The sequence below is a fragment of the Thunnus thynnus genome, chromosome 4 (assembly GCF_963924715.1).
Source record: "Thunnus thynnus chromosome 4, fThuThy2.1, whole genome shotgun sequence".
Lineage (NCBI taxonomy): Eukaryota > Metazoa > Chordata > Actinopteri > Scombriformes > Scombridae > Thunnus > Thunnus thynnus.
The window spans coordinates 2707744-2734582 of record NC_089520.1 but is presented as its reverse complement, the minus strand read 5'-3'; the positions used below and the strand labels follow the sequence as shown (position 1 = coordinate 2734582).

Below are 26839 nucleotides of genomic sequence, written 5' to 3'. Positions count from 1 at the left end.
TCTGACATTCATTCTGTCTCTGAACACACTGGTTTCTTTATCGTTGGAAGTTATTTGGAAATATTAATAAAGATATTGCTGAGGGGGAAAAAATGTGATTTGGCATCTGAAAATCTCACAAATTCCTCTGATAGTTTAGTCTACATGCAGAGCCTTGGAGGGGGGGGGGGCAGAGGTCGGGACTGATAGGAGTTTGGAGCTCAGTCAATTAGACATTTTTATTGAAGAGTCGTTTATGCAACTTTCCCACATTTGCAGCAGGTCAGATCAGCACTTCATCACTGGCCTGTATTTATACATCAGAAATTCTTCACATGCTTTATAAAAATAAAAAAAAAAGGTCAGTCTCGGATAAGGCATACACACATGACTCCTCATTGTACATCTGAATGGCAGGTAAGTGCTGGAAAAGTACTAATATTTCAATAGCATTTCTGTTACACGCAAACTTTTTACACCAATCAGGACGTAGATACAAATCTGAAGAGAGAGAGGGGGGGGGGGGAAACAAATAGAATAGGCAGTAAAAATCTAAAATATGAGCAGTCTTTTGTAATCTTTTCATCAATAAAAAAAAAAAAAGTGTCTCATCAGTTTTTGTTTCCGTCTTTCTCATCGATACCAGCGTCCACATTACACACGAGTTTTGGTGAGTGGGCGTTCGAGAGCATCGCTGTGAGTTTATCTTTCTCTGTTTAGTCTTTAACAGTGTGTAACAGTCTTTGGTATGCAGCCTGATAGTCCACTTGACTGTGAAGAGTAATGTCTGTTGCACAGCAGTCGGATGAAATAAGAAACTCTTCTGCTCGCCGTCGATCTCTCTTCTCTCAAGAGTGAAGTCTCTCACCTTTCTTCGCTACCTGCAGCCGCACGACTCCACCACCATGTCCTCGTACTGCTTGTAGACGACGTTATTGGCCGAGTCGATGTAGAGGATGCTGATGGGGCTGAGTCGCGTCGGGACGCAGCAGGTGGGCGGCGTCGACTCCGGGTCCATGGAGTTCATCAGCGTCTGTATGATGGCGTGGTTGGTCGGCTCCAGGTGCGAGCGGATGGGGAAGTCGCAGACGCCGTCGCAGTGGAAGGACTCGTACTCCAGCGGCGCGATGATCCAGTCGTCCCAGCCCATCTCCTTGAAGTTGACGTGGAGTCGTCTCCGGTGGCACCGCGGCCTCGCCTGCGTCTTCGCCGCCTGGTGCTGCGGGAGCGTCTGCGGCTGCTGCAGAGGTTTCTTTGCCCCCCTCGCGGCGGGAGCTCGGCGCATTCGCCGCTGCGTGAACAGGTACTCGTAGACGGTTTTGTTGTCGTGGCCCGACCGCGCTTTGATCTCGTTGTAGAAAAGGTCGCGTTTCTTGCTTTTGCCGAACGCCAAGAAGAAGGCCTTTTCCTTGTTGGTCCTTCCCGGTCGGGCGAACCCCAGAGAACGCAGATCCACGGGCCGACCTCCTCTGTGCTCCAGGGCTTCCAGTTCAAAGCACAGCTGCTGGGAGGGCTGGTTCTGCTGGTTCTGCTGGTTCTTGAAAACCTTGAAGACTTTTGATATGTCGAACACTTCCCATTTGCTGTTGAATCCGCCGCTCAGATCCTCCACGGTCTTCGTCTGGAGCAGAGCAGCCTTTTGTTTACCTGAAGCGGCGCAGGTGTACAGCTTCAGGCACGGGGACGAGCCTCCTCCTCCTCCTCCTCCTCCTCCTCCTCCTCCTCCTCCTCCTGCTCCTCCGTCAGCCCCCGTGGATCCCAGCGCCGCCATTGAGGCTTTGCGGGGGTCAGACAGGCGTTTCCTCAGGATGCGTAGCTCGGCCCCCAGGAGCCCGTCTCGTTCCAGAGAGCTGATGTTGAAGTGATACCTCTGCCGTCTCAGCTGGGGCCCGCGATCATCTGTGAGGGAGGAGAGTCATACACAGACACAGAGATATGAGTTCAGACTGACAGAGAGCTGCACAAACACAGAAGTAGACACACGTACATGAACAAACATATCTGCCTCAACTTAACACTTAGTAGCTCTATCTATTATATTAGACGTTAATGATTTAAATGAGGTCTGTTTTGTTTGTGTGGTTCAGGAAGTAGAGCGCGTCGGTGGCTCCTCCAGTCCGCATGTCAGAGTGTCCTTGGACAAGATACTGAACCTCAAATTGCTCCTGACTGCTGTATCGGTGTCTGTGTGTGAATGATTGACTGAACATTAGAAACTTTGTAAAGTGTTTTGGATAAAAAAACGCCGTATCGCTCCTGATGAGCAGGTTGCATGGCAACCTCTGCTGTCAGTGTATGATGTTGTAAAGCGCTAGACTGGAAGAGTCTATACATATAAATACAGTCTGTTTGTTTTTCATATTTGTATTTTCATCAAAGGTCATCTTGTTTATTTTAGCCAAGTTTCCAAATTTAGTGCAAATTTTAACCAGAAAATCTGCAAAATAAAATGCTAATGAACATTGTGTTATTATTAGCAGATAAACAGCAGGTGGCGCTAATTCTCCAGCCGGTGCCGTTAAACCGTCGCAGAAGAAGAACACAACGCATTAAAAGAGTGACAGTCAAAGCTCAAACGATGGAAAACATAACGGAAATATGACATTTCTGTTAGTTTCATGTATTGACGTGAGGAAGGTTACAGTCTCCTCATCATCGCACATCCACACAGATCTGATGTTTTCAGCTCTTTAGTTACGTTTAAGTCACATGATTCATTTGCTTTTTAACCACACAACTATTTTTACACCTCAGACAACAGGAAACTCTTATTATAACTTTTATTATGGATGGAAATGTCACAACCTCCCGCCTTATAGATCAAACATTTTAGTCCTAAACAAATGTTTGATGTCATTAAGTGTCTTTTCTCCTCTCTTGTGCTGAATTTTAATCACTTAAACAGCCAAACTTTTACAATATTTCAGGATTTTTCACTCGGGTTCTTTTTCAGTTTATTTTTTTCGAGGTGACACTAAAAAGATCAAGTACAGTATATAAAAAAAGACACATATACACACATAATAAAAGTGCAGGTGAAAACATGCGCACTGTCGACGGGTGAAAGAAGGGAACACAAAGACACAAACAGATGGAAATACAGTTTCTCTCTAATCCTAAATTTACACGCTTTGATTTCCTCCCGTCCCTCCCTGCTCCAGATCAAAGTTACCGTTAAGGAATTATAAGTGATACAATCAATCACCGTGAAACCACAGTCGGTTTCTGGCCAAATTGACAACCTTTTAGTCTAAATTGGAACAAGGTTTTGAGTCATGGATTCCGCACACACACAAACACACACACACACACACACACACACACACACAAAAATGTCAAAACATTAAAGGATGGGTTCATAATTATTCAAGTGTGTCTCAAAACAAGTCAGGAGCCCAAAATGAGCGTTGAAACATCTTTTTTTCTTGCTGTAATCATCCATTAGAAGATCCCTTCATAATACACTTACAATGGAAGTGACAAAAATGTATTTAAAAGTTTATCTGAAGCTGATATGAAGCTTCAGCGTCCAAATGAGTCAAATCAAGTAGATATCTTTCTTTTTAGTGCCAAAGTTCCTCTTTTTGTTACTATACTTCCACCGCAGCTCAACCGCTGTGTGTGGACACTCTGTGGATTTTGGCCTTCATCACTTACATTGAAAGCACATTTGAAGAGGATCTTTTAATAGCCGAAACCTTTTTTTTCGCTGTTCATATGGACACCTGACTGCTGTTTTAAAACACACTTAAAAAAAAATGTGAACCTCCACAACACACACTTACACACAACAAGCGGAAAGAAAAGAGAGAAAAACACAGTCAAGGGCAGAAATACCAAAAATATTTTCACATTTCCTTACAGCATGCTAATAACGCTTCTGTAGGTAGAAACACACACACACACACACACACACACACACACACACACACACACACACATCGTCACACACTCGCTTATGAGCTCAAAAACATCAGGAGGAATGAACTGGATGGTGTGGTGTGTAATGTTTTCTTTTGTTGTCAGTGAGGGAAACCAGTGAACTTCAGTGTCTAAATGAAATCCAGCAAGGAAATCCACTGAAGCAAACACACACACACACACTCACACACACACACACAAACACACACACACACACAGCAGCAGCACTTCTTCTCACGTCATTCCCCCTCCTTCCTATCCAGGACTTTAGCTTGCATTGAAAAGTACATTAGAACCAGACAGGGAGACCACATCAGACTGTAAACAGGCATGTTATTATGGACCTGCAGCTACTCACTGCCGATAGACAGTTAACCAGCATCTGCTGCAGAGGAAACACACACACACACACACACACACGCACACACACACACACACACACACACACACACACACACATACACACACATGCTGGCACTTCTCTCTAGAAGATCAAGTTAAAGTTCAAACAGAGGAATCTGATTTCACAAACTGTCACACACTTTTAAAACAGCGAGGATGAAACTGTTTGCAGGATGTACGTTTACACCTCAGTCTTATAATAATAATCTTCTAAAGTCAAACTACAATTTATTTTAGCTGAGGAATCAGTACATATATATCCTTCTGTGTTTGTTTTGACGTGTGAGCTGCTTCGGTCAAAATTGTGAAAAAACCAAAAAGAAGAAATGTATTTATGTTTCTGCTTCTTCAACTGATCTAAAAAGACTGAAAATCACCAAAACTGGAGATGAGAGTCTGCTCATCTTCATCTTTACTGCTTTTACATTTGACATGTGAGTTTGGTCTCTCTAACACAGTGTTAGATGTGTTCAGGTCGTATCCAGTGTGAGGACGATAAGTGATGAGTCGGACAAAAAGCAGCCCAAACAAACTGTATATCATTTTTAGATAATTACATTTAAAATTAAATCACTCATATGAACAGCTGTTACAGGTGTTTGATCACATCATCAGGACGTTTAGCTTGTGATTACAGAGTTGCTTGTGACAATATAACACCTTAGCAATTAATTCATTTTTATTATATTGAACGTCTATCTATGGCTGATGTGAGGCCTCCATTTGTAAGTACCAACTCGGATATATTGGAGCTTTCAAATAAAAATTCTTGGTTATAATTGGATGTTTACATGAACGCTATTTACAAGTCGGAAACTTTTTTAATTATAATAACTCTGACATGTCATGAACTCACTGCACTGTCAATCTCAATCTACTCAGACTGGCGGAGGAGCCGATTCACTGAATATAGACAAACTTTTATTTGTGGAAATAGTACATAAAGTAGCTAAATTACCACAACCTGCCCAAAACAATTTTTAACCACCAAATGAAAAAAAAAAAGTCGTCCTATCTTCAAGATCTGGACATTTGTCAGTTGGTAACTTTACATCAGAGTGAGTCAAAAACCACACATGGAGTTCCACAGGGGTCCGTTCTTGGTCCTCTATTATTTAATCTCTACATGCTCTCATTTTCCCAAATTATGCAAAAACTCAAAGTCTCGTACCATAATTACACTGATGACACTCAAATCTACAAATCCTTGTCATCTGGTGAGTAATAAGAAAGAAAGAAAGAAGGAAAAAGAAAGGATGGAAGAAATAAGTAAAGAAAGAAAGACGGTTTTTTTAATCTATTTTAAAAAAACTTTATTTTTCAGTAAGTAAAGACAATATCAACATGACATCATTACCAGACTAAACAGGGCAAAAAAGGCTTTAAAAGTCTCAAAGAAACACAGAGTTAAAAATCAGCTGCAGACAACAGAGCAGAGCTTTAGTGAAGCAGCACCGAGACAGAAACTCATCAAGATTAATAATGAGTGAAGAGAATCTAAAATCCAGTCTGACAGCAGCTCCTCACCTGAAACATTTTCCATTTAATTTTTCCTGCTTTTATGAAAAACGGACAGTCTGGCTTCTCCCACGACAAAGTACAACAGCTGCCACAACTTCTTTGCATTTTCTTTTCTTGTAGCCAACACCGAAAATAAAAGCAGTTCCTCACAAACTCTCACTACAGTTTAAAAAACACCGTCTTCAGAGCTTCAAACAGAAGTTCAAGCCTTTTACATTCCAGGAAACGATGAAAAATAGAAAGAAAGAAAGAGAAGGAAGGAAAGGAAAGAAAGAAAGAAGTGAGTGAATGTGAGCGAGTGAGGGGGAAGAGATGTGTCAGGCCATCAGTTACTCCTCCGCTCTCCTCTCCACATGTGGACGAGGTCAGCGGCGATTTGCAGAGGACACACTAAACAAATAAAGCCCAAATTAAAAGTACATTAAGTGCTTGAAACGTAAACCTTTAGCAGCACCAGAAATATTAAACTCTGCTCATTTAAACATTGTGTTAAACAGTTTTACACCGTAAAGATAACATTACACAGGCTGGCTGTGAGGACTGTTTATTTACCCTCCTTGAGGCCGTATATCACTGAAAGAAGCAGCGACCAGATGGCTACAAACACACATATACACACAAATATATATAGTAAGTATAAATTAGGGATGTTTGATTCTCATGTTTTTCACTAATAATCACACAGAGAAGAAATCTATTCACTCCAATGTTAGATGACCCTGATTATAAGATGTAAACATGAAATACTTCCAGTGAAGCAGAACGTAAATCTCACATTTGTGTATCTTGTCTATCAGTCACACAGTGGAACAGGACGTATTTGTCTTTTTTCAGTGCTGGAAGACGTACTGAGACCTTTAACTTCACTAAAAACAACAATAACACCATGAAAAAATGCTCCATTACAAGTAAAAGTTTAAAGCAAACTTTAAACCTGCAATAACTGATGTTTTGTCCTTTAGTTTTCATCAGAAACAAGTGTTGAACTCTGACACATCATCAACTTTTAAGCTGATATGTTGAACTTGTTAGCAAACAGTTGCTTATTTCCACATCCAGCAGTTACGGAGCAACATTATCATTCATGTGGAGTCGTGTTTCTGTCCACCTGGTGAATGTGAGTCCAATATTCACTCTTTTTTAGCTTCTGTTTTTGCTCTCTACCGACTCCTGAGGGAAATATTTGGCTCTTTAGCTGTTGCTAAATGCTCCACTATGTTCAGGTAGTGCACAGTGGCTTTTTAGGAGCTTTCTCTCTGAAAACACCTCCCAAAACGACGCTATGAGAGCGCTGAGAGTGAACAAAAACAGTAAAAGTTGCAGCCGGACAGATAAACAATGAGCTGAACCTCACTATAAAGCTCCGTAAAGCCGAGAGGAGCTGCAGAGTCTCTGTAGGTTCATCACTACGAGCCAAACACATTACACACTGACACATCAGACTGTTATTATAAAAATACTGATTATAGCTGCTTTAAGTACAGGACTTGAGTAAATACTTTCTGCTACTACATTCCACCATTGGTGTATTTGAGCTTCTCATCATCTGTGACAGCTGAGTTTCTGCAGACGTTGGAAGACGTTTTTGACTCGTTTTCACTTGAATTTATTTATTAGTTTCCTTTGCGGCAGAAATGAGCCTTCAGATTCTCCTCCAGGTTAAACTGAGCTTCCTAAAGACCTTTTTCGTGCGGAAAAGTCTAACAGACTCACTGTTTGTCACAGATGAAGTCTGAGGTTTTCATACTTGAGTCAAAGATGCTGCCTGAGGTGAAAGAGTCAGTCGCAAACGAGAAGTTATTTGTTAATTGTAGTTTGGCCGCTGATTTGGCTGCTTACCAACACAGTCAGCAGTTGGAGCAGCAGCAGTGGCAGTTAAGGTACTTTAAGATGTTTGGGACGGAGTCAAAACTAAACACGGACAATTCAGTTTTTATGCACCAAATATCCAGAACAAACTCCAGCTCTCAGGTCTTTTTAAATCAAGGCTGAAGACTTTTCTGTTTGCATGACATCAGATTAAGTTTGCACCCATTTTTATTCTCCTGTTTTATCTCTTTTTCTATTTTAGCTTATTTTTATCTGATATTTTCTATTTAGCTCTTTTACAATTCTATTTAAATGTATTTTAATACGTCTTGTGTTCTTTTACATCTTGTCTTGATGCCTTTTATGTCTTACCAAAGACCTTTAGCACCCGAAAATGTGTACTCCTTCTCAGGGTCATAACTCAATCAAATCTGAACACACAGACATCATATACATATTTTTAGATTCAGTGTGACTTACACTTCCTGTGGATATCTTTATTTGTGATGTTTATGTGAATAAACATCCATAAATCTGGTTAGAAATCATGGAAAAAAAGACTTCCCATAACTCAAAACTTGCCTGTGAATCATCACATTTTTCCTTCAGTATCACAGTAATCCACTGATAGTTGTCTGTACATCCGTGTCACACGGCTAATAATTCAGCAGACTATTAATGGAGACAATTTCACAAAAATGTAAACAAATGTAGACCAGTAGGTGGATTTTGTTACCTCTGAACAAAGCCGGGCTAGCTGTTTCCCCCTGTTTGCAGTCTTTACGCTAAGCTAAGCTAAGCTAACCAGCTGCTGGCTCCAGATCTTTTCATGTAACTCTGGCCAAGAAAGCAAATAAACGCATTTCCCGAAATGTTGGACTGTTCCTTTAACACATACTGTAGTGACATTCGGACGTGTGACAGCTCTCTCTTCAGCTCTCAGCAGCTTCCTGCAGCTTTGAAGTCAGATCCAGCAACTGTTATGAGTAACAGAGTCGTCTCTTTTCCCATCATCGGAGAGGCTGACCTTCCTTACTCCCCTCCAGATGCTCTCTCTTGTTTTACTCTCTTACCTCATGTGGACTCCTGAACACAGACATGTCCACATTTAGACAATTTACAGCCATGTTTGCAGCGCCGCCCTCCTCCAGTAACCTCCAGACTGTAGTTTGACCTCCAGTCCCGATCCCTCAGATCTGCAGACTCTCAGCTCTCGAAATCAGACACCTCCCCTACGCTTTCAGCCCTCTTCTTCCTCATTCACAGCCTTTGGTTCTCCTCTCTCAGGAGTCGGCTGCAGCAGCTGTTCGTAAGTTTAAACTCGTTATAACGTCAGAGTTTACTAAGCGCAGATTTACGCGTCACTAAATTAAAACCACACAAACTGGTTGTTACGTAGAGATGAGTTGCTACTAAATATTACAGCTACTAACTGAAGGTGGAAACTTTTGTAGGGCTGCAACTAATGATTATTTTCACAATTAACCAATTAGTTTCCCAAAGCCCAAGATGGCGTCCTCAGATGTCTTATTTTGTCCCGAACAACAGTTCACAACCCAAAGACACTTGAGTTTACTGTCATAGAGAACTAAAGAAACCTGAAAATATTCACATTTGAGCTGAATTCAGAGAATTTGGACGTTCTTTTCTTAAAAAATGACTCTGAATGATTAATCGTTGCAGCTCTAATCTCTTGCGTAAGTTAGCTGAATGAACCAGTGGACAAAGCTAATGTTCAGGGCTGCAACTAATGATTATTTAGAGTAGAAGCTGACGTCTTCAAATGTCTTGACCAACAGTCCATAAACCAAGTTTATTCAGTTTACTGTCATGTACGACAAAAAAAAATCATCAAATCCTCACATTTGAGAAACTGTCACCTGCAAATATTTGGAAATTTTGCTTAAAAAATACTAAAAACAATTATTCAGTTATCAAAATAGTTGCCGATTAATGTTAGCGTTAGCTTGCTAATATCTGAGCCATTTAGGTTGAAGAGTGAACTTCCTGTTTACATAGTTGGCTGCTTCTTATTGGACGATGCTACAGATGTATCCTAGCAACCGATTTACACATTACTAAAGTGTTAACTAGCTAAGTATTTCTTACTTTTTAAAGGTGCAAACTGATTTAATAAATCAGTTTAAAACTAGTTAGCAGTTATTAAGAACTTAGAAAAGACTTTATGCACAAATTGTCGATGGATTTACGATCAACTGCTGTTTTAACCTCAGTTTTTACCCTGATTCTGCTCCAGCCGTCTTTTTCTGCTTTTCTGTCCGGACTTTAGTCAAATTTTCTGATTAATCATTCAGTTAATTGACACCACCGCTCATCAGAATGAAACTTCATGAAGTAAGCTATCAACAGTCATTCGGTGATTTACTGCTTAACTCCTGCCAAATGTCAGGTCAAAGTTCATCCTCAGACAGGTAGGCTAGTATCCTTTAACGCTGAGGCAGTGGTGATGATGAATGATTGCAGCATAAGGTTTAGATGTCACCAGAACAGGCTCAGTAATGGTCCAAATGAGTGATATTTAAAGGTTTTTAGTCTGTTTTTCCACAGAGAGAATTAAGATCCATCACATTGTCATTTTAAGTTCAACGGAAGCTCGAATTTCTGGGTCATCCAGGACCAACTTGTAAAAAAAAGAAGCTCCATCATCATTTCTCTCACACAGAGAAAAAGCATTTTTTCCAGCTGAAGTTATTACAGAAATGTTTATTCTACGTGGAAATTAAAACTGAATTTAAAAAACAACCTTCTCAATAAAAACGGTAGTTATACGAAACCCTTCTGTGAGACAAAACGTGTCATTCAAAGACTCAAACTATAGTCGAAAACTTGTTGAAAAGCTTGTCAGCGCCACAGCTGAGAGCCTGTAAAGAGAGAAACCTTGTTAGGGTTTGTGGTTACCTTGCCCTTTATCCACGAAGCTGGTGATGGTGTTGGCCAGACCCGCTGCATGCAGCGCGCTGCTGTTCAGGTCCCCGGTGGAGAGAGACCAGTACAGCGACAGCATGTAGTCGTGAGGAATCACCAGCGGCTCTTTGTGATGCGCCTCCCGCTCGCTCAGTTTGGGGTTCTTGTTGTCGGCTCCCCGCTGCGCCGCCGGAGCGGCGCTCTGCTGCTGTTTCTGCGCACCGACGGCTCTTTGCTGAGGCCCGGAGCGCGCTGGAGCAGCTGCAATCGCTCTGGAAGCAACTTTCCCGAAAGTTTTCCCCGGTGGGCCACCGCCTCCACCAGCCGCAGTCCCGATTTTCACTGCTGCATGTGCGCTGAACGCCGCGGGAGCGTGCACTTTAGTGTGAGCGTCCCCGCCGGGTAACCAGGAGCGCACAGCCTCTTTGCGCCCTAAACTGGTCGCTCTGTCCCGGTGCTGCTGCTGCAGCTGTGCCCGGCTGCCCGGCACGGCCCCGCTGCGCTGTGGCGAGGATGAGGACGCAGAAAGTTTGCTTTTGACAACAGTCGTCTCGCCCTTAATTAACGGCGGACCCGCGCGGATCCGCGTGATCCTTGCCGGACTCACCGGTGATGTTTTCCAAGTCCCAGAAGAGGTCACCGGTTTACTGCCTGCGGCTAATGTGGACCCACCGATTCCTCCTCCGGTTCTCCCGTGAGCCTGCTCTCCTCCTCCGCCGCCTGCCGCGCGCTCCGCTGCCTCTCCAAGCCGGTGGAGGTGGTGCTCGGTCGGTCTGGTCCGGCTGAGTGAACCGAGGACGGGATGCAGGTAAATGAGAGTCCAGCAGCTCAGCAGAAGACAAAAACGCTTCACAACTTTCATCCTAAAGCCCTTTAGCCTTCTGCCAGGCCGTCATTGTAATAAACCGCAGTCTGTTCAGAATTAGGCTAATTGTTCTGTTTGCTTAAAAAAAGAAGAGGGAGTCCCGTTTGGTCCGAGTCTTTCATCCTCTGAGTTTCCTCTGCGCTCCGCCGCAGGAGAAATGATTAAAAAGAGCTTCTCCAGTCTGAAATAAGCTGTAGACATATGCGAGGCTGTAAAAGCAAAGATGTGGACTATAACTGAGTTTTATAAGTTCAAGAAACAAATCCTGCAAATCCTTCTTCTCCCATGCGTCATCTGTGAGAACCATAGTGCTGGAAAGATCCTGTCTGTGACACAAGTGCAGAAATCCAAGAGAAAAGGTGGACTCGCGTTAAACTCTCCGCGGCTCTATTCTGCTGGATATCTTGTAAGAAACTTCTTTAAATCCCACTCTTTTTCCAAGAGAGGCAAGAATGGCGTAATGCCGCTGCCTCCGTTTTTTTTTTCTCTCTTTCCCTTCAAAGTTTGAACTCCGTCCAGTGAAAATATTTAACTCACACACCAACCTGCAGGTGCTCGAAAAAATCCTCCAACAAACCTGAGCGAAGGAATTGGAAACGGAATTCCAGAAAGCTGTTTTAATTACCCCGTGATGTCATGCTGTCCAAACTCATTTAACAGCAATATTTCTTCTCAAATCTTCCTCCCCTCTTTCCACCGATGATGACTCACTCAAGCTGTAACACTAAATGGCACAAAAAAACCAGCCCCCCCCCCCCCCCCCCCAAGAAAAAAAAAGGGACGAGAAAAACTTTGCATTATGTCATTTGAAGTGAGCAGTTTTTCTTTGCTTCTACTTTCTCCAAACAAAAAGGTTACAGGGGGGTCAGGTGATGTCAGGGCATCTCTCTGAAACACTCACACAGGTATCAAATACCAGTGAAGTATTACTTGAGTAAAAGTAGTAATGCGGCTCTTAAAACCTAAAATACTCCGTTACAGGAAGGTAAATAACTCAACAATAATATAAAAATAACACTGGATAAGCAGTAAGTAATTAGTTATTATAATTAAGTAATATAACAAACATTACATTTAAAACTGGGTCAAAATATTTTTAAATATTTATTTAATTATACTATAGTATACCCATTATACTATATCCATTATACTATACTGTACCCATTACGCTATACTATACCCATTATACTATACTCATTATACTGTACCCATTATACTATACTATACCCATATACTATACCCATTATACTATACCCACATACTATATTATACTCATTATACTATACCCACATACTATATTATACTCATTATACTATACCCATATACTATATTATACTCATTATACTATACCCATATACTATACCCATTATACTATACCCACATACTATATTATACCCATTATACTATACCCATATACTATACCCATTATACTATAGTATACCGATTATACTATACCCATATACTATATTATACTCATTACACTATAGTATACCATTATACTATACCCATATATTATACCCATATACTATACCCATTATACTATACCCATATACTATACCCATTATACTATACCCATATACTTTACCCATTATACTATGGTATACCATTATACTATACCCATATATTATACCCATATACTATACCCATTATACTATACCCATTATACTATACCCATATACTTTACCCATTATACTATGGTATACCATTATACTATACCCATATATTATACCCACATACTATACCCATTATACTATACCCATATACTATACCCATTATACTATACCCATATACTTTACCCATTATACTATGGTATACCATTATACTATACCCATATATTATACCCACATACTATACCCATTATACTATACCCATATACTTTACTCATTACACTATAGTATACCCATTATACTATACCCATATACTATACCCATTATACTATACCCATATACTTTACCCATTATACTATAGTATACCATTATACTATACCCATATATTATACCCATATACTTTACTCATTACACTATAGTATACCCATTATACTATACCCATATACTATACCCATTATACTATACCCATTATACTATGCCCATATACTATAGCATACCCATTATACTATACCCATTATACTATACTCATATACTATAGTGTACCCATTATACTATACCCATTATACTATACTCATATACTATAGTGTACCCATTATACTATACCCATTATACTATACTCATATATTATACCCATTATACTACCCATTATACTATACCCATATACTATACCCATTATACTTTACCCATATACTATACCCATATACTATACCCATTATACTATACCCATATACTATAGTATACCCATTATACTATACCCATTATACTATACTCATATATTATACCCATTATACTATACCCATTATACTATACCCATATACTATAGTATACCCATTATACTATACCCATTATACTATACCCATATACTATAGTATACCCATTATACTATACCCATTATACTATACCCATATACTATAGTATACCCATTATACTATACCTATATACTATAGTATACCCATTATACTATACCCATTATACTTTACCCATTATACTATACCCATATACTATAGTATACCCATTATACTATACTCATATATTATACCCATTATACTATACCCATTATACTATACCCATATACTATAGTATACCCATTATACTATACCCATTATACTATACTCATATATTATACCCATTATACTATACCCATTATACTATACCCATATACTATAGTATACCCATTATACTATACCCATTATACTATACCCATATACTATAGTATACCCATTATACTATACCCATTATACTATACCCATATACTATAGTATACCCATTATACTATACCTATATACTATAGTATACCCATTATACTATACCCATTATACTTTACCCATTATACTATACCCATATACTATAGTATACCCATTATACTATACTCATATATTATACCCATTATACTATACCCATTATACTATACCCATATACTATAGTATACCCATTATACTATACTCATATATTATACCCATTATACTATACCCATTATACTACACATATATTATACCCATTATACTATACCCATTATACTATACTCATATATTATACCCATTATACTATACCCATTATACTATACCCATTATACTATACTCATATATTATACCCATTATACTATACCCATTATACTATACCCATTATACTACACATATATTATACCCATTATACTTTACCCATATACTATACCCATTATACTATACCCATATACTATAGTATACCCATTATACTATACTCATATATTATACCCATTATACTACACATATATTATACCCATTATACTATACCCATTATACTACACATATATTATACCCATTATACTTTACCCATATACTATACCCATTATACTATACCCATATACTATAGTATACCCATTATACTATACTCATATATTATACCCATTATACTATACTCATATATTATACCCATTATACTATACTCATATATTATACCCATTATACTATACTCATATATTATACCCATTATACTACACATATATTATACCCATTATACTATACCCATTATACTACACATATATTATACCCATTATACTATATCCATTATACTATACTCATATATTATACCCATTATACTATACCCATTATACTATACCCATTTATTATACTCATTATACTATAGTATACCCATATACTATACCCATTATACTACACATATATTATACCCATTATACTATACTCATATATTATACCCATTATACTATACCCATATATTATACCCAATATACTATACCCATATATTATACCCATTATACTATAGTATACCCATATACTCAAAGTTATCTTATTTGCTGCTATATTGACCAAAACTGGTTTTATGAATGATTCAGTATTTGTCCACCAGAGTTTTAAGCTCTCAGACATAATTCATGTACAGAAATAGAAAGTACACAAAATTATAACTAAACTAGGGCTGGGCGATATATCAAATTAATTTGATTAATTAAAATTTTTTTGTCTTTGCTAGATATGTAAAATATCTAAATGGTGAAAATCGAGTTAGTACAATATACACATAAAGATTATTTTTAGTCAGAAAGTAACGTAGATGGTCGTTGCTACATTAGCTGTTTTGAGTCACGACAGTCCCGTAATACGGGATTAAATCTGTAATATATATTATATTATATATAATTGAACAAAATCTCCCAAGAATGAAACAAAACAAATAAATAACCAATATATACATATATATATATATATATATATATATATATATATATATATATATATATATATATATATATATATATATATATCCTTATATATATATATATATATATGATTACAATATTCTCACTATTCCGACTCTCCCATGTGAGACGTGCAACAAGTAGTTTGACTTAAATTCTCCGACCAATTCTTCTGTTTCTTGTAACTTTCAGTCCTGAGAGAAGTTAAGACTGTTCTTAATTTTTCTTGGGTTATTATTACTGATTAAAAATAAACATATAGATTCGTTGACTGATGAATATATATATATGAATTTGAAGAATGTGACTTGACGTTACGTGTGTTTGGGCTTTAATCAGCTGCAAGCTAAAGCTAACATGCTATTAAGGCAGCATTCCTGAAGGACTAATTTAGGTCTAATTAACATTAATGTTAGATAAATTTGAAAATAAGTGCAGCTTGTCGCACTTCGGACCATTGACCTGTTCCCCCAAAAGTAATTGGCCAATGAGGACGCAGCCCTGTCACACCTGAAAGCTTTAAGTGACCACAAAAGAGAAATCACCTGATTTCCTTCTTTTGCTGCCGTCATGATCACTACGACCACCAGAAGGCGCCGTTACTGCAACATAAATGAGTAGTTTTGGGGAACTTCCTGAAATGCCTGAATCTGTAGTTTTTCTTTGTAAAACATTTAAGTTTCATCTTCACAACCTCAGAAATTACACAGAAAACACAAAAAGTAAAGTTCACTGCTTCAAAATGCAGAAATAGGTCACAGAGTCGGGTTTTCACTTTCTCCTCGTCTTTATAGTTTTTCTTTCTGTTTCCTTCCTTCGCTGGAGGACATGAGGCTTTGGTTTTGATTCTAAAACCTTTTGCCAGTTTAATTTATGGTGCCACAAGGAGCTCCAGCTTCGTGTCATAAATTTAGTTTAGACCCAGCTCGAGGAATAATTAGCAGCCAGAAAGCTTGGGTTCAAATTTGGAGATTTTGGCAGCGGAGCCGAGTCTCTGGAGGTTTGTAACCAGAGCCGGTGTTATGGTACAGTTTCTCTTTCCCTCTCTGTCTCTCTTACTTTCTCCCCTTTTCTCTCGATCCTACGTCTTTCACCGTGCAGCTCGGCGTGAGGGCATGATGGATGAACAGAAGCGATTGGATAATATGAGGCTGTCATGGATCACACATAAAATCAACCTGATCCAGTCAATTCGACTAAACAGCTAAAGGATGTGAGTTAACAGCGACTGGCCCGAGCGGCTGCAGCTCAGACGAGGCTCAGGAGCAGGTTTATGTTTGGTTTAATTGTAAAATAAGCTTCACTTTTCTGCATTAACAGAGTGTACTGTTGTTTCTCTCAATTTGTAGCTGAAGTCTGCCAGACTGACTTTATATGCAGATAATTTTGGGTAAAAACACATTAAGAACCACAAGTCACTTTAATTTGAGTTTAAAGTTTACAGCTACACAAGCAGACTGAGAGGCTTAATGTTCACTTCACAGCAGAAACTAAAATAGTCTGAATGTATGAAACGTTGAAAGACATCTTTGCTTTTTTATGCCTTAATGGAGCAAAAAAAAAACTTTGACCTGAGAGAAAATGTCTACAATAGTCTACAGTCATGCTAGCAGCTCGGTGCACTTTAACATGCTGATGTTTCGCTGTTTACTGTCTTAGTTAGCATGCTACTGTTAGCATGCTAACATTTGCTAATTATCACTAAACACAAAGTACAGCTGAGGCTGATGGGAATGTTATTAGTTTTGATGATGATGATGATGGCATTTTAGGAAAAGTCACCAGAGTTATAACAGTAGGCTACATCCTCTGGGGAACATGACTGAATGTGTTAACCAGATTAGAGCTGCAATGATTTGTCGATTAATCGATTAGTTGATCAGCAGAAATTAAGCATTTGGTAATCAAATAATAGTTTTAGTCCAGCTTCTCAAATGGAAGGATTTGATGCTTTTTTTGTTGTACATGATAGTAAACTGAATATTCTTGGTTTTTGGACTGTTGGTCACACAAAGCAAGACATTTGAAGATGTCAACTTCTACTCTGGAAAATTATGACCATAATTTTTCACTAATTTCTGACATTTTGTAGAGAAAACGATAATCGAGAAAATAATCGTCAGATTAATCAATAATGAAAATAATCATTAGGTGCAGCCATGAACATTAGTTTTGTCAGCTGCTTCATTTAGCTAGCTTACGCAACAGATTAGAGCTGCAACTATTAATCATTTGGAGTCATTTTTTAAGAAAAGAATGTCCAAACTGTCTAAATCCAGCTCAAATGTGAATATTTTCAGGTTGTGAAAATATGACAGTAAACTCAAATATCTTGGGGTTGTGAACTGTTGTTCAGGACAAAATAAGACATTTGAGGATGTGACATTTGGGCTTTGGGAAACAGTGATCGACATTTTTCACAATTTTCTGATATTCATAGACCAAACAACTAATCATCCACATTTTGTGGACAAAAACGTTAATCGAGAAAATAATTGGCAATGAAAATAATCATTAGTTGCAGCCCTAAACCAAATTAAAGTTGTTTAGATATTTCACCCAAAACCTCAAATGTCAACTTCATGGTGGCACTAACCAGCGTCAGCATGATTCATCCTCTGGAGGAATGTGCGTACAAAATTTAATGGCGGTTCATCCAAAAGGTCAAAAAAAGTCAACTGTGAATATGCAAGATGTTTCGAGGAAATATGGTTCATCTTAAGCAGGCTCGACTGGCATGCAGGAAACATTACCTTTGGTTGCATTTCCAAAAGCAAATGAGCACAGAATTATCTCTGAAATATAACTTGTTGACATTTTTTAGATTGGGACATGCAACAAGGACCCCAGGCCAGAGTCAAACCAAGGACACCAAGTGCAAACATTTCTAACACATGGAGCTGCTTTGAAGGCAAAGATCATCTCGGAGTTTAAACTTAATGGGCCAAAGAACCACATTTTATCCTGGCTAATGTCAACAACACAATAAAAAAGATTTAATCTGACACGGTTATCAACAATCTGTCATAAGTCATCATTTATAGTCTTTTAAGAGATCTGAACATTGTAACATTTTGTGAGAATTGGGAGTCAACTGTGATGGAAAGTAACTAAGTACATTTTCTCAAGTACTGTATTTAAGTACAGTTCTGAAGTACTTGTACTGTACTTGAGTATTTCCATGTGATGCTACTTTATACTTTCTACTCCACTATATTTATTTGACAGCTTTAGTTACTTTTCAGATGAAGATTTGACACAATGGATAATATAACAAGCTTTTAAAATACAACACATTGTTAAAGATGAAACCAGTGGTTTCCAACCTTTTTGTCTTTTGACATCTTACAAAAAGCAGTGTGTAGTCGGGGTCACATTTCACATGTCTATGAGTTGTTAACAGCTCCACCAAATAGTGATTTTTCCCTCTAAACTTCTCACATGCTTTCATTTCAATAAATGTTCAAATGATCCAATATTTCAGCAAAAATCAAAGATTAGAGAAAAAGTCCAAAAACTGAAAACAGATTTGTGTATCAGAACTTTGTTTTTTCTTCTTTCCTCTCCCATTAATCATCTCACCACCCCTCAGATTTATCTGCTGACCCTTTGGAGGGGCCCGACCCCTAGGTTGGGAACCACTGGACTAAACTAGCTAACTGTATATAAAGTAGTGTAAACTAGCTCCACCTCCAGCAGCTACAACAGTAACATGCTGCTCTAACACTGATGCTTCACTATTAATAATCTAATGATGTCATATATAATAATATATCAGTCAGAGGGACCAAACCACTACTTTTACTGCAATACTTTAACTACATCAAGCTCATAATACTTATGTACTTTTACTGCAATACTTTAACTACATCAAGCTCATAATACTTATGTACTTTTACTGTAGAAGGATTTTTCATGCAGGACTTTTACTTGTAATATGTAGTATTTTTACATTGCTGTATTGGTACTTTTACTTGCAGTAAATAATCTGAGTACTTTTTCCACCACTGGGAGTCACAGAGCATCACACATTCTTGTAGATTTTTTTCCTTCATGAGGGATGTAAGGAGTCTGTTGTCAACCAAAAACAACATAACTCGAAACAGAGATTAAATATTAGTATTCACTCCCTGATTAGATAATCACGAGTCAGTCAGTTGCGTGCACTAAATGGTTAAAAGTCATATCCTCTGCCCGTGTTAACACAGTCTTTGTTTGAATGTGTTCTCCTGTCCGCCCCGGGGCTTTGCCATGCAACGACAATAATAACTCAGAGAGGGTGTGTCGGCTGCACCGCTGATATTTAGACAGACAGGGGTGAGTGATGCTGCTAAACCGCACAGCGAGACAGCGTCTGCCTGAGGTTAGGCCGATAAAATAAAGAGTCAATTTGTTACCCTCCTTTCATAACTGTGAGCCACTGCTTGGAGACGCGTCCTGTTGTCGCTCAGACTCGCTGGAAACCTGCTGCTACTGCTGCTGTGTTTATAAAACTTCACACCATAGGAGGAAAAAGGTTTGTTTAGATGGCAGGAAATATAGAATATTCATGGTTTGGCTGGACGTGTGTGTCAGTGGGCTGATATTGTTTTTTTATTATATAATTGGAAATAATAGTCCACTAATGTAAAAGAAGTTCCACTATAATTAAAGCTACAAAAATAATCGAGCAGGTGTGAATTCATGTTTATGTTTCTGATATTCTGTGATGTATAGAAATCTTCCATCAGCGTGGACTCCCATTAGAGAAACTATATATTTCAGCAGTCCAGCAGGCTGTGCAGCATTGTCAGACTGAAAGGTAAAACCCACTGTCTACATATTTGTCTGACTGGGTTCACTGTTTGTGTATTTTAATGTCGCCTTAGTCAGAATGATATTTTATTCTTTGTTGTTATTTTAAAACACAGTCAGAAATACGTGTTTGACAGAGAAGCAGAGTTTCCTTCCAAACTGACTTTTCCACCATTTCCAAAAGTGACACCTACAATTATAACTTTTAACCCACACAAGCAACGTGGCTCCTGGGAGGTAAAATCCCTCTATCCACCGCTTTGGTCCAGACTGAAATATCTTGACAGCTATATAACAGCAACTATATATAAATTGTATATATGAGTTTATGGATGAGTAGTTGAGAAAAAGGGAAGGGAAGGAATAAATAAGTTTGTACTTCTTCCTGCTCATTTTTGAACATGTAATATCTGATTTGTGTTGTTTATGAGAATTTGTTTATTGAGTTTGTTGTATAGATTTATTGTTTCTTTCATTTTATTGTTATTTTTGTTTTGTTTTTATCTGCTTTTTATTTTTACATGTTCAAAATAAAATTAACTAACTATTGAATGGACTGAAATGATATCTGGTGTACTTTGGTGATCCCAAGCGGCAACCTCCGGGGTTGTAAAATGAAGCCAACAGGAAGTACCAAAAACTGCAGTTCCTTGAACGACCACTTGAGGCTCCAAAAGCGAGTCAATCCCCATAGACCCCCATGTTAAAATGCTCAACTTTACAGCAGAAATAAACATGTTTACAGCCTGGTACAAACAACGGTTTTGGTCTCTGTAGCTAATTTCCTCTTTCATGACAACTGTACGGGGGGTGAATTTTTTTATAACTCACCCGTTTAAATTTTATTAAGCCGTAAAGTTATGCATAATGAAGGACATGGCTGCTTTGAGTGACAGGTCCGCCAGCCGCTAGGTGGCTTGTTTCAGCCATTCGGCCCGCCTCTTTGCCCATTTTTGATTGGCTGGGAGTTAGGCAGAGTCACGCACTGCCAAGATGGCGACGGCCGGAGTAGCTCACTTTGAGCTTCAAAACCGCTCTTCAGAAACCAACGGGTGTCGTCACGGTAACTACGTCCATATTTTTATACAGTCTATGGGTGATACGCTGTCTTTCCCTGTAGCGCCACCATGACGTTAGCATGTGTCATTCAGAGTAAGACAACTGTTGAATGGATGCAGACATTCAAAGTCAGATTGACATTTTAGGTTTTTAGTAAAATATTTAAACAACTATTTGATGGATTATCATGGAATATGGAAGGCCTGCATGCATTCATGGTCACCAGGGGAAGAATCCTACTGACTTTTCCTGCAGCGCCACCAGCAGGTCAAAGTTTTCACGTATTCTGAGAAATATCTCATCATCTACGAGATGGATTGGCACCACATTTTATAGACATTCATGATCCATGGGGACTTCTTGACACATGTTTTCTACAGAGTCCGATCATCCTCAAAGGTTAGTTGGTCGTCACAGAGAGGCGAGGAGACATACAGTACTCTGCAAAGGTTTTAGGTGCTAAAAGTGAAGCGCTTTCAAAAATAACTCCAATAATAGTTTTTATTTAATAATTAACTTGATACAAAGTTGAGTAAACAGCAGTGAGTTCACATGAAAAGTGACAGAAATAGTTTTGTCAAGAGTGAAAAAAAAAAGAGAACCCTGGCTCACCTCCACACAGCCGGCCAATCATGGCATGAAGTGGGTGTGATTGGCGGATTGTCGGTTTTCGGGAAAGCCCCCTCCTAATCCGGCGCTGTGAAGGTGTGGGGTGAGGGGGTTTATGAAGCTATTTGACCATCTGACAAGTATTTCTGATGAAGTATACTGGTGCCTTTATGACCAAATACCTGCAAAACTAATGAAAAATCTGTGCTCTTGGTTACTAATGTGATGTGTTGGAAAAAAACTGAACAACCTCAGACATTTTTTCCAAAATGAAATACTGTGTGAAAGCTTCTTCTTCTTTTCTGGCTGACCTGACGAACTCTTGGCATGGTTGTATCCTCTTAAAAGAAGGTTTTTTGAACAGCAGCTGAAGAAGAAAACCTCCAAAAGATTTCCTTGTTTACAGCTCGTTTACAGCTTGTTTTGGTGAAATGTCCCTTTAGGACCCAAATAATTGTCCCTGGTTGCTTCACTTCAGTTACCCCTGACTTCAGCCCCATGTCATCTGCTCCGAGTTAGGACTGTGTGTGTACATGTATGCGTGTATGTGTGTGTTTGTGTAAATGTAATCCTGTGCGTGTTCACCAGGTGTCACACTGTTAAACGTTGTTTTGATCAAACAAGAAGAAGATGGGATTTGTACATCAGGATGTTGGTTTGTGTGTTAAAGGGATTATGTGCCTTGCGTGACTCTGTGTGTGTGTGTGTGTGTGTGTGTGTGTGTGTGTGTGTGTGTGTGTCACCAGGTGGTTAAATTCATCACGTAAACAAGAAATTGCAAGCAAAGGTTAGAGAGCTGCTGCAAGTCTTATGTACATACTTCAGATATGTATGTTGATGTTTGTATAAAATAAATAAACTAAAATGTTAATACATTTTGTTAGATTCAGAATCTAACGGTTAGTGAGGTAGATGAAGCGAGGATGAGGCAGGAATCCAAGGTGCAAAAATGCAGAGCTGTTTTATTTTATTTTCATGTCTTTGTGGGTTTCCTTTTCAGGGTGTGTGGTTGTGTGTTTAAGCTCTGCAAAGAGAGAACAAAATGATTAACATCAAATCAATTCTCAAGAGAAATTGTGTGCGATAAAGATAAATCAAATATTAAATAAGGAAATTCACTTACAGGACGCCACAACATGGCTGAGGTTCTCGTTAAGGTGAAGTGATCGTACTATCCTCCCGGCCTCAAGTGTGATCATGTGACTCCTGGACGAGGACCTCTTGCCACTTTTCTTTCCACAAAATACGAGCACATGAAAGGCGCATTGAGGTTTTGTCCTGTTAGATACGGTGGCCCATAAGGACAATACACACACACAAAAGCATAAACATTAAGGAAACGTGCTCCAATTCCAAAAATGCTATAAATACTAAAACATGAAGAACATTAAAGAGCAAGAAAACTGGTTATTGTAATGGATCGGGGTGATGGTGGAGCCTCCTGTGCTGTAAAATTACTCACTTCTGTCTCCTCAGTTTTTTTAAAGGTGCTATATGTAATTTTCAGAAATTCCTACCCATTAGTGACACCGGTGGCCGGTGGTGAAACTGCAGTCAGCATTTGTCGCTCGCATGTGCTCACACTCCGTCAGCACGAGCGAGCAGCAGCAGCACAAGACTATTGTGGTTTTATTTGATTCAGCTGCAGACACTTTGAACATAAGGAAAGATTAACTAGAAGTGAAAATCATCGCAATTTTCACACAGAGAAAAACCTCTAATTTACTCGTAGCCAGGGAATATAGACAGTGGTAGTTCACAGGCTAAACACTACAGCACAGCAGGGATTATTATTATTATTCTCCACTTCTTTACGCAGTGTTTTCAATGCTATAATTATATACGCCTCTGTTCGCCTTTCAACACACAAACAGCCTCTCCTTTCCTCAATGAAACATGCTATAATCTAGCATAATCCTCAACACAGCGTCCCGTATTGGTACCCATGTATTTTTCACCCCCTAGTGGTAATTATTCCCCAGACATGATTTTATCTATAGCACATAGATCCCTACTTGCGTTGTCCACCCCACAGTCAGCCAGAGAGGCACATCCTTATTATCTGACAGCAGACACAGGTTGCATCTGTGTTGACGCAATAAATCAAAATTAGTCCAAAAAATGCCTTGGATGGGTTTTTTGCTGCTAGTCTCTGCACTGTGGAGAAATGAGCAGAGACAGCCATGCTCCTCCTCTTCCTGTCGCTGGACTCTGTGTTGAGGTGGATGCTGGTCGTTTGTTGACGTCAGCTGACTCCATTTCTAAGGTAACGTTAGCTAGCGTTGCACAGGAGCGAGGCAAGGCACTTGGGAGCGCACATAAATGTCACATCCTTTGGATTTTTTTTCAGTAAAGCCGTCCCGAGTCGTTTACATAGAAATCAGTCCACAGTCTGTCGAGAAAGTCGGGGAAGGTCTCATTGAGTCACACGGCTGATTAGTTTAGTTTACATTATTTCTAATTGACATAGTGGGTGTATGTGATGTGCTGTGTGTTGCTTTGTATTTTGTATTTTGTATGGTGTGTTCTGTGTGTTTTTTGTCGGGGACTACAGATGCAAATTAGCTTCAAGCTAACTCTGGTGCAGTGCATCTTTAATGTTTCAAACTGCACACTGTCCCATTCAATAAATAAATCAATCAAACGTATTTATGTTACAATCCGTTCACATATTGGCAATAGAAAGCGATTAATACATGTAAACCGCCTCACAATTCTTACATATTGCAAGTTACTTGGAATTTTGAAATTCGCAACTCAAGAATGAGCAGCGTTGAGGCTGAAGTTGTTACTCCATCTCACCAGACAGTGAAATCAAATCTGCAGGTTTAGCAGGAGCCCACCGCCGCTCAGCGCTACGCTGAGTGTGAGCGCAACTTCTGTAGTTGGAGTTGGCATTTCAGCCGGATGACGAGCAAAGCAGGACACTGGAAGTGTGCTAAAGCTGAGCTACAGACCTCCAGCTAAGTTTGAAAAAATGACTTTTAGTGTGTGTGAGGAAACGTCGGCGTGATCTCACCGTTTTGAAACATCCTGTTGAGTCTCAGCTGTGCAACAGCAGGTTCTTCACTTCATTCAGGATCAGACTCTGCTTCATAGACGCTATATACTGTCTGACATCTCCAACTGCAGACATTACTCCGAGTAAAAAGCCCACTGTTCTGAAGATACACTCTGGAGTTGAAGTTCAGTGACTACCAGCCTTACTGCTCTCCAGACTCCGTTAACATATTGCTCAATTTAACAGATCCAGGTTCCTCGTTACTCAGATACTCCTCCTAAATCATAACGTATGACTTTATGACTCCTAAAGAAAGATTGTTTCATTTCAGCTCTTCTGTAAACTAACTTAAATAAACTAAAGATTTTTAACGTTATTGTTTGACAGCCTACAGTCAGCTGTGTACTAATGATTGATTGGAAAAAGTTTTTTAAACTGTTTTTGTGATGTTAATAGTTTGATGTTGTGAAATAACTTAATTAAACTAAAAGTCCTGCGTTCAAAACGTATGTAACAATAAACATCTTTATCAGCTAATTGTAGATAAATATTATCAGATAAAATCTTCAACTGTTTCCTTCTGTCGGAGGAAAACTTCTGTTAACATGATGTTAAATTTCATCATCTACTTCTTCTAAAAGATCATTTATGATTTCTTACGACTCATAAACAGACACTAACTCACTCTGTGAACATTTAACATATAATGAAAAGTGAATAAACGTGATGTTTCCCCGATAATGCTCGTCTGTCTTAACAATTTACACATTTTTATAACTGCTGATTTATTAAATCCAAGTTTTACTGAGTGAAACATGATGCAGAATTTAGCAGAAGACCTCAGTAATATATATAAAGCTTTGTCAGACTTGATTGTCGTCTTTTGCCCTTAACCTAACGTTATTCTATGTACACAACTCCTGTCTTTAAGTGGATACTCATGCGACACATCTTTGGGAAGCTAAGATTCTTGTGATTCGATTGATGCAAACCATTTCAAGATACAATCACCACAGCAGGTACAATCAACACCTCTGTCAGACCAACAAACAATCAATTACAAAATTCATGCTACTCATCTAAGAAGCCTCATATTACTCCACTGACTGATACAACTCTGACAAAAACGGTCTTGTTACATTGGCGAAGGTCCAATCGATCCAATCCAGTAAAATATTTACTCCATTATAACATCAATGTCGTAATCTTCCCACGTATTTTCCATCATAACTCGCATTAGCATGAAAACAGTAGCCACATCTTGGTATCAAAATGGCCGCTGCGCTCTAATGTTTTGATTGACACCTCACTTGACCCAACAAGAGCTTCCGTGTCTTGTCCGCAGCCTACAATAGCCAACGAGAGTCTGCGTTGAAAGGAGGTGCCTGCCCCTTTTCTTCTGTGTAAAGCTCGAGCCAATGACTGTCGCTTCGAATAGCCAATCAAATTCTGAAAATGATCATATGCTGTTTAGTGGATAATATAAAGTCATAAATGGAAATTATGTTCATTTAAAGTTTGTTGTGTGTTACTTTTTATATTAACTGTTTTTCCACCATAGCACCTCTTTTGACTCTTTTATATGCACAAAGTTTAGTTTCAACAGGGGAACAAAGCACTATAATGTGTTTATGCTTCAGTTACTCTGAAACAGG

General features: G+C 38.9%; 1 protein-coding gene and 1 long non-coding RNA gene across 3 annotated transcripts; both read right to left on the bottom strand.

The window, feature by feature from the left end:
- Nucleotides 1-204: 204 nt before the first annotated feature.
- On the bottom strand, nucleotides 205-12388 carry gdf5 (growth differentiation factor 5). The gene is made up of 2 exons (XM_067586165.1): nucleotides 10552-12388; nucleotides 205-1878 (listed from the first exon to the last, which is right to left on the bottom strand). The coding sequence occupies exons 1-2, from the start codon at nucleotides 11417-11419 to the stop codon at nucleotides 857-859; spliced, it is 1890 nt and encodes a 629-aa protein (XP_067442266.1). The 5' UTR covers nucleotides 11420-12388; the 3' UTR covers nucleotides 205-856.
- A 9363-nt stretch (nucleotides 12389-21751) lies between these two features.
- Nucleotides 21752-26376, bottom strand: LOC137180889 (uncharacterized). Of its 2 annotated transcripts, none has more exons than XR_010928079.1 (4): nucleotides 25203-26376; nucleotides 23701-23834; nucleotides 23307-23461; nucleotides 21752-23207 (listed from the first exon to the last, which is right to left on the bottom strand). It is a non-coding gene; the product is annotated as an uncharacterized lncRNA (long non-coding RNA). The 2 variants fall into 2 exon arrangements; XR_010928078.1 differs by lacking the exon at nucleotides 25203-26376 and adding an exon at nucleotides 24199-25196.
- Between the last annotated feature and the right edge of the window lie 463 nt (nucleotides 26377-26839).

Coding starts and splice junctions, on each gene's coding strand:
- gdf5 (XM_067586165.1), bottom strand. CDS start 11,419: ATGAAAGTTGTGAAGCGTTTTTGTCTTCTGCTGAGCTGCTGGACTCTC. Junction 1,879..10,551: donor CTTCGTGGATAAAGGGCAAG/GTAACCACAAAC, acceptor CCTCCCTCACAG/ATGATCGCGGGCCCCAGCTG.